The 12,307-nt window shown below is 47.9% G+C and overlaps 1 protein-coding gene across 1 annotated transcript in view; it reads left to right on the top strand.

Annotated features, from left to right (window-relative positions):
• The first annotated feature begins 2,486 nt into the window (after positions 1-2,486).
• Tbc1d10a (TBC1 domain family member 10A) overlaps positions 2,487-12,307 on the top strand; it is a 28,586-nt gene continuing 18,765 nt past the window's right edge. The window contains exon 1 of the mRNA XM_031340328.1: positions 2,487-2,768. Coding sequence (XP_031196188.1) covers positions 2,560-2,768 — 209 coding nt within the window. The 5' untranslated portion in view covers positions 2,487-2,559. The remainder of the gene's footprint in view (positions 2,769-12,307) is intronic.

The raw sequence follows: 12,307 nt of genomic DNA, 5'->3' as shown, positions 1-12,307 counted from the left end.
TAGCTGTACAGATGGCCATGAACCATCATGTGGCTGCTGGGAATTGAACTCAGGACCTCTGCTTGCTCCGGCTGTGCCCCACATAATACACTGTAGCTGTCTTCAGTCGCACCAGAAGAGGGCGTCAGATCTCATCACGGATGGTTGTGAGCCACCAGGTGGTTGCTGGGATCCGAACTCAGGACCTTCAGAAGAGCAGTCAGTGCTCTTACCTGCTGAGCCATCTCGCTAGTCCGCAAATAGTGTTTTAAAAGCAAAATGGCCTGTGCCTGCTCCTATGTCTGCTGTTGTCCTTTGTATAGAAAACCAGAAGCAACTGGAATGTAAACTGCAGGTCTTCAAGAATGTCAGGCTATGTGGCATCAAGGAAATGGCTGGTGAATCATTCTGGGATAGATCCCTTTCTTGGAGCCTGTTCCAGACTCTGTAGTCTGTCTTTCCCGCTTAGTTATCTAGAGAAAGTCAAATGACACTAGTAAACAATACAAAGCTAGGTGAATGACAAACTTTAGGACTGAGAGTTGTGTGCTGGGGTCGAGTGCATAGGAATGTAATTGGCCCAATTTTAATACAAGCATTTTGTGAAAACTAAGGTCCTAGGACTGCCATAAACTAATCTGGGATCTTAGACAACTGACTTGACTTTATAGAAACTCGATTTACCTACCTGTAAACTAGGGCATGTATAAAAGTACTAAAAGATTACAAACGAAGGCATAACCAGTTTGAAAAGCAATTTGCCAGTTGCTCAAAAGGTTAAATGGGCCACCGTGATGGCTCAGCAGGTATAAAGGCCCTTGCTGCCAGGCCTGGTGGCCTGATGATATCCAGGATCCATACCCATTTCCATATAAGAAATGACTCCTGAAAAATGTCTCTTACTTCTGCACACACAATTTTTTGAAAGGTTAACCAGAGTTATTAAAACACAGAAATTCTCCTAGGAAATTCTACTCAAGAAAAGTGAAAATAATGTACCTGGTCAAAAAGAGAAAAAAGAAAGAGAAATATTCAAATGACTTTCACTAATGAATAGTATATGTGTGGTATGTCCATACAATGGAATATAATTCAGCCATGAAAAGAATAAAGCACTAATAAGTATACAATGTAGATATATCTTGAAAGCAAAAAGAAAGCTTAAGGCCAGCCTGTATTACAAGCAAGACAAGACCCTCTCTTAAACAAATAAAAAAACTAGACACACAAAATCATTGATACATAGATATTTAAATGTCTAGAAGAAGCAAATCTATAGGTACAAAGAATAATGGTTAGCAGTGAGTGAGAGAGAACTAGAAATGACCTTTACTGAATAGGAGTTTCTTTGGGGGATAAAAATGTTTGTGCAACTCTGTAAGGATGCTAAAGAACCATGGTATTGTATTTTTTGTTTTGTTTTGTTTTGTTCTTTTGAGGTAGGGTTTTTATTTGTAGCCCAGTCGGTCCAGAACTCATAAACTGTTTTAGCCTACTGAGTGCAGGCATCTATTATGCCTAGTTTATTTTTTATTTTTATTTATTTGTGCATATGTAGGTATGTCGATGGGGTGATGGTATTCAAATTTAGGAAATATACACTTTATTTTTTTATGTTTATTTATTTATTTTTGAGACTGGGTTTCTCCGTATAGCCCTGCCTGTCCTGGACCTCACTCTGTAGACCAGGCTAGGCTGGCCTCGAACTCAGAAATCCGACTGCCTCTGCCTCCCAAGTGCTGGGATTAAAGGCGTGCGCCACCACCGCCCGACGGAAACATACACTTTAAATAGATGGAATTTATGGTATGCTGATCGTATCTCAATAAAACCATTGGGGAGTCAGGCATGGGAACCCACATCTGTAATCCCAGCACTTGGGATACGGGGAAGGCCTTGGACTACATAGTAAAATCAAAGTCACTTTAGAGACCCTATCTCAAAGAAAGACAATACAAATCAACTCTCACCAAAAAAATAAATAAATAAATAAAATAAAAAAAGGTGTTGGGAAGAAAAAAGTAGAGTTTAGGTCTGAATTATTCTTATAGGGTCTCCCATGAGCTATTTTACATGCCCCTAAGCAGGGCAGCAAGGTGGTTCCGATTCCTAAGCCCACTTGCGTCTCATCACTGTTCTGGAAAATGAACGGGCGAAGCAGCGCTACCCACGACCCTGCTTCCCATGGAGGCAGAGACCAGTAGGACCTCCAGGGAAGCCCTGGACCTTCAGCTAGAGAGCGGTCGCAGGTGACACACCAGCTCCTGGCCAACCCGGAAAAGCCAGACGAGCTGGTCCAGGTGAGTTTTGGTGATTGGCAGCCAGGGAAGGCGGGCCCCTGGTGACGGTTGTCCCGCCCCCCTCACGTCGGCCCACTTGGCGCCAGGCTGGAGGAGGGGCGGGGCCCGGGACCCTCGGCACCCATTGGACGCGTGGTGGGAGCTCCCTGGGTATCCGCCCCCAGCCTTGTGGCAGCCAATGGGCGCGGGGCGTGGGCGGGGCGTCAGCAGCGTCGGCGGAGGCCGGGAGGCTCGGGCGGCTGAGGTGGCCGCTGGCGCTCTGGTGGCGGGCGCGGCCGATATGGCGAAAAGCAGCGGAGAGAATGGGCCGCGCGCGCCGGCAGCGGGCGGGAGCCTGTCTGGGACCCGGGAGAGCCTGGCCCAGGGCCCCGACGCCGCCACCGCCGACGAGCTGAGCTCGCTCGGCTCAGACTCGGAGGCCAACGGCTTCGCCGAGCGCCGCATCGACAAGTTTGGCTTCATCGTGGGTTCGCAGGGCGCTGAGGGCGCGTGAGTAGCTCGGGGGTCTGGGCCGGGCGCGGGACCAGCACAGGCGTGGGCCTGACCCACCAACGTGTCTCCACGGTCCCATCCCCACACACACCCGCCGCAAGCGGTAGTCTACTTCCTACCTCCTGACAGAAAAGCCACCCTCTTCCTCCCGGTCGCCCCCAAACGGAGTGATCCGTACCCTCCAAGGAGGACCCAGTGCTCTCCAGATGGGGGTTTCCTATCTCCAGCTCATAGTCTCACCAGGTCACTCTGGCCTTAAAGCTTTGCCACCCCCTGACATGCGCACAGATGGCTGCCCCGTACTTTACCCACAGCTATTCTCCATCTCCCCCTACCCCACAGAATCCTAGTCTCACCATCTCAGTATCCCCACCCCAGGAAATCTTAGACTTCAGGACTCCGAGCTGGCCCCACCCCATTCCAGGTCGCACTAACTCTTACATCCAGACACATAGATCTCAGAAGGATTGACACTGGCCAGCTCCCTCCCAGAGAGTCCTTTCTTGTCACCTACAATTTCTTTTCATCATGGAAAGGTCAGAGAGTGTCTCTCCCCATACACACCCTCTGCCAAAAGTCAGCTTTGTCCATTGTCACAGACAACAGGTGGGCAGACACTCCTTCTTCCTAGTAGTTATAGGGTGACAGCACCTCAACTCTTGGACTCACTGTCAGCTTCATCACACAGGAGCCAGCCAGTATACTCCCAGGCTGCTGTGTATGTACTTCCTTCCCAAATCCAGATCTAGGACTGGAGTAGGAGAGACAACAGGGGCCTCACTCATGGACACCCCACCCTTGAGCACCCAGGCACCCTGCTCGCCATTAGAGAAAGCCGAGATGGGAGTAGCACCTTCCCTCCAAGCTGAGCATGTTGAGCTGCAGATTTCTGCACGGCAGAACCCCTAGAAGCCTGTTCTCCCAGAGACTGTAGGTGCAGTCTGGTGGTCCCCAGAAGATGGCCTCTGGATCCTGCTTACATTCCGGTTGTCTTGTGATAGGAGTGCCATACCCAGAACTGAAAAGCCTCCCTTTCGTAGTAGTGTACCTCCCAGTTTATAGAGGCAGAACTTCACAGTCACCAGGGGAGCCCTACTCCAGAATATATCCTCCCTCCCTGACTGATTGTGACTGTCCAAGATGTGCCCAGCTGGTCCTGTGATTTACAGAAGTGTTTGACTATCTTAAGAACCCATGCCATAAAGCTGTCCCATATAAATGTCACTTCCATATCACCCTCCCTCCCCAAGAGTCTCTTATTCACCAGGCCTCCTCCTCCTTAGAAGGAGAAAAATTCAAATCCAGGCCTCTGACCTAGATGGAGTTTCCTCCCACCCACTGGATCTGTCTCTTCCAACCTTTCCTTACTTGCTCACATTAGACTAAGCCTAGTCCAGTTCAGAACCAGGAGAAGCCCTCCTTCTTATCCTTCACCCTGTATGAACTTGTGGAAACCAAGAGAGGGTTTGGACTGTGTTTCAACTGGGGCATGGTCATCTCGGGAATGGTGAGGTCTTGAGGGGGTGGGAAAGGAATTCTCTGTTTTATTTGTGGGGTCTTAGAAGTAACAGCTCAGATTTGCTGGCAAATTGTAAAGCATGAGGACTCATCTATGATTATTGGATATTTACCCAAATTTCAGGGTGCAGGACGATATGATAGAGTAAGGAAAAGCCAGATTTAGGGATTTGTGTGACCTTGGGTAGATCTTGAGTCCCTAGCCTGTTTAGTCAAGGGAAAAAGTAATGTGTATATCCATTGTTGCTCAGGAAAGTGAAAATCAGATATATGAAAGCATCCCGCACCATGCCTGGCACAGGTAGTAGCCCAAGAAATAGTTTTCTTTCTCCTTTTAAGGGTCTGAGAAATGAAGAGAAAAATTAGGGCGTACCTCTGGTATTTGAGGGAAGAGACGCCCAATGGGAGTACCTCCCTTTGGCACTGATCCCCAAATCTCAGCCAGATATTCCTCTTCTCCATCTTCCAACTGAACACTTAGGATATGGCCCCACAGATGCCCTCCACATCTCTGAAGCCTGTTAGGCCAAGTCTGAGGTGAGATCCCAGACCTACTTCTGTCTGTCTCTCTGCCTCATTCCCTTCAGCTTGTCTGTTAGCAAAATCTCTAGTATCAGAAAGTTTGGATCTTCCGTGTTTAGTTTATATTGTGGTTCTAAAAAAGCCAAAAGTAAGTCCCTGCCCAAGGCCATATGAGGGGAAGTTGTGGGAAGTTTCAGGGTAACCGCCCTGAACTTAGTCTCGTGGTTGAGGGCTGGGAGTGCTTGTGCTATCCCAGAGAAGTGAAACATTAGCACAAACGGCCTGCAGAGTCTGGAGACTCTGTCTCCAGATTAAAGGTCCGTGTCAGACATCCTGGGCCAAAGGTTGTCCCAGCACCGGTCAGTTTTGGTGGCTGTCAAGGACTGTGGGACTAGGAAAGAAAACAGACTTCCTCACTCTGGTGTCTGTTGCAGAGTGGCCTAAAGTATATCATATAATTGTGGGCTGAGCTGGAACAGATCTTAAGAGATTGACTATATAGAAGATAAAACAGAGACCAGAGAAGCAAAAATGTGCTTAAGATCACATAGCATAGATCTAGAGCCGGGATGTAGGATGTCAGAATCCCAAGTCAGGGCCAGTTTCACCCTCCATCCTTGTGGCATTTTGCCCCCAGCAGGAAATCGGTTGGCATACAGGTAAAGTGAAGGTAACTAACAGGAATCTGCCTGCCATTACCTTCCCTTGATTCCTCAGCACTTCATACACCCTGAGCAGTGTAGGAGGCTAACAGGAATGGCCAGAAGAGTAAGAGCATGTTGTCATTAGTTTAGTCTAATTAGCTTAGGGCTGGACCAGCCAGGCTTATTCCAAGTCAGAGAACTGAAAGTGGACATAGAGATGACCACTATCATACAGATTGGTGTGAAATTATTAGCCTTTCTTTAAGTCTATTAGGAGAAAAGCTGGGGGTTGAGTGTAGAGTTCTTTCACCTTTTCATCTTACCACTCAGCCTATTTGGTAGGGAACCTTTAATGGGATTGAAGTGTTCCCTGGATGCTCTTGAGCACTAGCCAAAAGCAAGAAAGCAGCTAGCCCATGAATGACCCTGTGGGTGGCACAGGCGCAGACAAAGGCCCTGGCAGCATTAGTTCTGGGTTGGCCCAGGACTTAGCTGGGCAGTGAAACCCCAAGAAGACCAGGTGTTGTGAGCAGGGAAGGGTGGGAGGGGAAGAACAACCTGTCTGATGGTCTTTCTGCAGCTGAAAGTTGGTCAGGAGCGGAAAGGGACCTAAGCTAAATCCCTGGTAGCTGGAGAGGTGAATCCCCAGTAACCTTCCTCTCCTTTTCCCATGTGATTATCAGCACTAGCCTGAGGCTGGAGCTTCCTTCCCACCCAGCCTCAATCTGCTCAGTATGTAGGCCAGATGAGTCAGAAGTTATGCTCTCTGGGATCCTGTGGGCATTGGCTTCCTGTTAGGGGAGCAAATGATTTGAGCTGAGCTCAGGGAGAAACATCTGGAACAGCATATTGTCTTCTTTAACCCCCCCCCCCCCAGTTCCCTCTGCTTCTAACCAATTATGTCAGACCAGTGACTTTGAAAGTCATAGAGCTGGCTTAATTGGCATCCTTACAGATTGGTCTATGCCAGTTTTTGTTGAGGTGGAGCCAGAGCCCTCTTGGCAAGCCAGAGCCTGCCTGTTTGCTACCCTGCCACCACCGCCTTTTTTACTTCATAAGCTCTGACTACCCACTTCTCTTGGGCTCTGACAGGTCCCAGGAGAACATGGAGCTGGCAATGAGCATCCCTGGCTAGTCTTCTTGGAAGAATATAGCTGTATATGTGGGGCCCAGGTCTTTGACTCTAGCCCATGAACACTCTCATTTGTTTCTTTCCATTTTCTTCTCTTGGCCTCTAAGAAAAATCCAGTTCGATGGCCCTGTTCTCAGACAAGATCTGACTTGGTAAAGCAGGAGCCAGCTCGCCAGCTGCTGTCCTGGGAAGGTGCCTGTGTGTCCACTTGCTAGAAACCCTAAGCTGTGGGAAAGAGATAAGCAATGGAGCCTGCTTGATGTTTTGTCTTCCCAGCATCTGGCCTGAAACATGACCTGGGGATGGGGGACAGCAATACCTGACCGAGGCTCAGTCACACAATCTGTTTCCATCGGGTGGTAGTCCCTCTCCTACTACAACCTCTGGAGCCTGTCTGTCTGTATGACCTTGAACATGTTGCCTCATTTCTGAGCCCCAGTGTCTCCACCATGAAAAGGTTATACTAATACTGACCTTTGGGGCTTGCTGTGAGGTTTAAATAAACTGATGTATAAAAAGAGCCTGGGACAGAGTAGGTGCTCAGTGAATATTCTTCCCTCATAAAGACTGGAGTAGTTAGAGAAGTGATCTACTTCCCATCTCAGGTTGCAATGAGGCCCTGCCCTGTGGGCAAGAGAGAACCGTACTTCAGGTGAACCTCACTCTTCTCTGAAGGGGTGCCAATCTCCATTCTGAACCCAAGCACCTAAAGACCTCAGAAAAGTATGCCCCAAATTTATCACCTGATAAATCCTGAAGCAGCCAGGCCAGGTAGGTTTTTCCTCCCAGGTAGGTTTTGTGGGGGATCCTAGAAGGGAGAAAATTGGCCTGGCTGCCCCACTGGCAAACTAGCATTCCGGGTTAGAAGCTCCCTTTCCCAGGGTTTTAGAGCTGCTGTCAAAACTTGGGTTTCTCTTTCATCTTTCTTTTCTCCACTTCTACCCTGACCCTACCCTACTCTGTTCCCTGTCTGGCTCTTCAGAGGCTGCCACAGATTAGCTCTTTACTTCTGCTTAGGTGGTGAGGTAGTCAGCCGATGAAGCAGCCTAGGGAGCCAGCCAAAGGCTTCGTTTTGCTAGCTTAGACACTTATCCAGTGAGCTTATTTCTCAGACCCCTTTTTGAGTACCTACTCTGCCAGATGCTGTGATTGGGACAAGCTGAACAAGACCTCTCTGTCTTGTTGCCCTCAAGGAGTTCAGCCTGGTTGGAAGACAGAACCACAGATAAATCTTTGCAGTGTTGAGTGATAAAGGCTGTAATTGAGGTGTGCAGCTGCTCTTAGAGTCAACAAGAGGAAGCAGCAGCTTTGCCTACAGGAGCCTATGAAGAAGTGCCATTTGATCCTAGCACTCAGAAGTGACAAGCAAGGTCTTTTCATTGAACAGAGAAGGATTTATGTGCAACATTCCACCAAAAAGCCAGCTGTTAGAGAAGTCTAATGTGCTAAGAGCAGAGGTGGCAGGCAGGATGGAAGCAAGGGTAGGCTGGGAAAAGAGGCTAGACAGAGCCTTGAATGCTAGCCTGAGATCTCCTGTATTTTAGAGGAGTTAGTTGTTGAAGATGGCAGAAAGAGGAGTTAGATCTCAGGTGCTGAGAGTGTCATGAGAATCCAAGATAGGCCAAAAAGCTCTGGTGGGACTCGGAAGAAATCTATAGCCAGTGGGAGGCAGGGCCTGGCAAGTCATTAGAGTTTGAATTGTGGCTAGCCCTGTGAGTGAGAAGTGGAAAGGCCTCTCGCAGAACCTATCCTAGAGTCCTTGCAGTGGGCAGCTGCTGACTTAGTTATGTCATATCCCTAAGGTGCACAGCTTGGCTGGAATGCCCAGGGCACATGAAGGGGCTCTTTGTGTCTTTCTAGCAAGAGAGAGAATTGGCTGACCTGACTAGGGGAGGCAGGATGGTAAATAACACTGAGCTTTGTGGTTGCTGCCTGGTAAACAAATTGGATGGTAAGAAAAGCTGCAAGGAGAGCCAGGCTCCTGTCCAAGCAGCTGGGAGTGAGCCTGAGGACAGAGGAGTCCTTCCTTAGGGTGCTATGGCAGCTGGGACAGGGGATATGGGGCTTTCAGAGTAGCATAAACTGATCAAGGGGAGGCAGATGACAGCTAAGGGCAGTTTGGCTTAATGGATTTCTTCTACTTGGTTTCTTGGCTGGGATCAGTGAGTCCTGTACCTATGAGAAGCAAGCTCTAGGGGTACACCAAGTTTTAGAGATTAGAGATTCTGGCCAGAAACATGGCTTTAGGCTCCAATATGGGGTGTGAGGGTGGTGGTTCCAGCTTCGCAGTTGACTTCTGTGGTTCATGGATTAAGCAGGTCTCCTCATTCAGTCACAGGGCTACTTCGAAGCACTTTCTATATGTGTAGCCCCGTGTCAGCTTCTGTATAGAGACCAGTCTTTCTTTCAAATGACTTACAGTCTAACAGAGAAGTCATACATTGGACAAGTAGTTACAGGTGCAGCTGTGTACAAAGGATTGCCAGGCTCAAACAAGATAACTGGATTAAGAACACAGTACAAACAAAGGCTTCTGAGCAGGGATCAAGCCCTGGACTTCCCTGAGCCACTAAGCAGCTGTGTGACCTTGAAAAGGCTGCTTGGTCTTCTTAAGCCTCAGTTTCTCTGCAGAATGGCCATGGAAAAATATTTGGTAGGTAGCCCAATACAAGGGGCCATTGTGGCACATTCTGCAGAAGCCAGTGCTTCCAGCATATTTTGTCCGTCTTGTATCAGATGCCCCTTTGTGCACAGGACCAATGGTCTTCATATATGTGGAAATGTGATCAGATTGAAGGATGTTTTCTCCTTTTTTTAATCAGATTTTTTTATCAGTCTTTTTAAATCTATGTTTAAAAGCTTTTAGTTTTTGAGATTATAATAGAATTACATTACTTTCTCTCTTCTCCCTTCAAACCATCACATGTACCACAACCCTTGTTCAAATTTCTGTCATTTGTGTGTGTGTGTGTGTGTGTGTGTGTTCTTAAATATAGAAATAACCTGCAGCTAGTATAGTGTTACTTATATATATGTTTTGTGGGCACACCGTTTGGTATTGGATAACTCATAGGTGAGCTCTTGCCTGGGAAAGACTATTCCACTCTTCAGCATTTCTTAGTTGTTTGTGGTTCTCTGTCTAGGGGTGGGTCCTTGTGTGCTTTCCTTCTTCCTCGTTAGCATGTCTCAGTGTCAGTGCTGTCCTTGTTCAAGTCATGTTTAAACAGTATGTTGGTGCTACTTCCTGGGTATTTATTTATTTTTGAGACAGTGTCTCACTGTGTTTCCAAGGCTGACCTGGAATCCCTATGTAGACCAGGATGGCCTTGAGCTCAGGGAGTTCTGCCTGATTCTGTCCCCTGAGTGCTGGGATCAAAGGCCTGTATCACTACACTAACCTTTATCATTTTAGTCTCTGGTAGCAGTTATAGGAGTAATGGGAAGTTGATGGACTAAGAGTTATTTGGCTTTGTGTACAGACAGGGAAATTGACTGAGCAAGGGATGGAACTAGGCCTGCTATCTGAGGTCCCAGTTTTCCATCCTACTAAAGCTGGTCACCTTGTGGCCTCTCTTCCCTCTTTCTGTCAGCCTTAGGACTTCAGCCCAGCCTCAAATGTTTACTTTTCCTAATAAGTCTTCTGTGTTGTTTTTGTAGCTGAGTTGTTACAAGGAAGAGTGAAGCTCTTGTCTCATGTCTGCACACATACACACTCCCTTACATGTATCCTGAGATGAGACAGGTACGGCTGAGTGGGAGGGATCCAGAGAGGGAACTTAGGTTCTGGAAGGTCTTGCTCCTCCTCAGTGCATCTGAGCCCTGGGCACTGTATATACAGAGCAGTCTTCCTGCTCTGCCCTCTGGAAGATGCTTTTTTTTTTTTTTTCTTTTCCTCCATGTCTTGACTTACAGGGAAGGGCAACCTGGATGTGGGTCTGGGAGAGCCCAGGTCCAGTCCTCCTTCTGACACTTTGCCGACATGTGGCTACTCTGAGTCTTTCAATAGGACAATGGTAGCATTGGAGAGGGAGGTGTTAGGAGGAGTATGTCTGAAAAGGCATCCAGTACATTATCTGTCACAGTGGAAGGGCTCTGTGTCTTTGGTGTACCATGGATGTCTTTCTTACTCTCACGCTTTTTTTTTTTTAAATTTATTTTTGGTTGTTCAAGACAGGGTTTCTCCATGTAGCACTGACTATCCTGGAACTCACTCTGTAGACCAGGATAGCCTCGGAATTTATCTGCCTCTGCTTCCCAAGTGTTAGGATTAAAGGCGTGTCACTACCACCACAAGAGCCAGGCAGATCTGTGTGTTTGAAGCCAGCCTACTCTACGTAGTGAGGCTGTCTTGAGGTACACACATACATAAAATAGATTCAGCTCTTTCCTGCTCTCTCCCTTTCTCATTTGGGCTTTTAGTGCAATTATAAAGAAGTAAGGCAGTGTAGGCATGAAGATTGAGCTTGCCTCATGTGCTCTGCTCACTCACCCCATGGTCTTGGGGCTAAGGCAGGTGGCCAGTTCCACTCTGAGGTCAGGAGCTCCCTGACCTACCAGAGCAGGTTGGGAATTCCCCATTAGTTCCTTATTGAGTCATTTGCAGCAAGGCCCTCTGACAGCTTTGACTCTGAGGCTGTTATTTCTTCTCTGTGGCCTGTGAAGAAAAAGCAGAAGTGAGAGCGGAAGTTCAGGGTTGCCTGGCCTTGTACCCTCCTAGGTGTAGTAGTCACCCAAGGAAGAATCCCAGTTTGCCTCATAATTACCATCAGCACTCTCCCTCTCCATGCCTTGTAATCCTTTGTCCTGGCTTCCCCATACTTCCTAGGTAACCCTTTCATTCTCTCACCTCTGCTGTCATTGTACCATTTTACAAAGGAGCTTGCATGTAGCCCAGGCTGTCCCTTGCCTCTTCTCACTTATTTCTGTGAGATGTGCTTGTCACTATCACCCCTGCTTTATGTCATCAGAAGCCAAATCTGAGATTGCTAAAATGAGTTGCAATGTGTCACACTGCTTGAGGGTTGGAGTCTATTGAGCTCTGTAGTCTCCTGGGATCAAAGCTTGTGTGCATCCAGCTGAGTAGACAACACTGAGTGCTGAAGCTGAGTGACATAGTCAGAGAAGAGCAGAGGGTCTAGCCTCACCTGCCAGGGCTTGCTTGCCATAAACCCTAGGCAGTGATTATGAAATTCAGATTGCTGAAAATCTGAGTTTTCTCATCTGCCAAGTGGGGTTGGTAATTGGAGAATGACTCTCATGGGCTTTGTTACCAGGGTTAAATGAAATGATATCAATTGGATGCTGAGCAGTGGCTGGTGCTTAGCAAGTGCCAGCGAAGCGTTATCATGGACATTCAGTTATGTTAATTGAATAGGAGAGCTGTAATGTTGTAAAAGGCCACTTGCAGCAGATCTGAGCTCAGCCTGCACAACCTAGAGCTGCTCTTAGGCTGTGGAGGGAGCGCTCCTACTGTGTCTATCTGTGTGGTCTCAAGGCAGAGATCAATATTCCCAGCTTGTTGCTGAGAACTCAGGCCTGAGGTCACCATGCAAATCAGTCACTGTGTGTTTATTAGGTGCCAGCCAGGTACTAGGAAATGTTCTTAGCCTGAGACACACTGTAAAGAATGGCCTGACGGGGCTTTGGAAGAGCATACCTCCTCAAGGAATGCTGCCTCAGCAGAGCACAGGTCAGGTAAGGAGGCCGGACCTGCTCTGCTG

This window comes from Mastomys coucha, unplaced genomic scaffold, assembly GCF_008632895.1.
Source record: "Mastomys coucha isolate ucsf_1 unplaced genomic scaffold, UCSF_Mcou_1 pScaffold22, whole genome shotgun sequence".
In the NCBI taxonomy this organism is placed as follows: Eukaryota; Metazoa; Chordata; class Mammalia; order Rodentia; family Muridae; genus Mastomys; species Mastomys coucha.
This window is presented reverse-complemented; position numbering and strand designations above follow the sequence as displayed.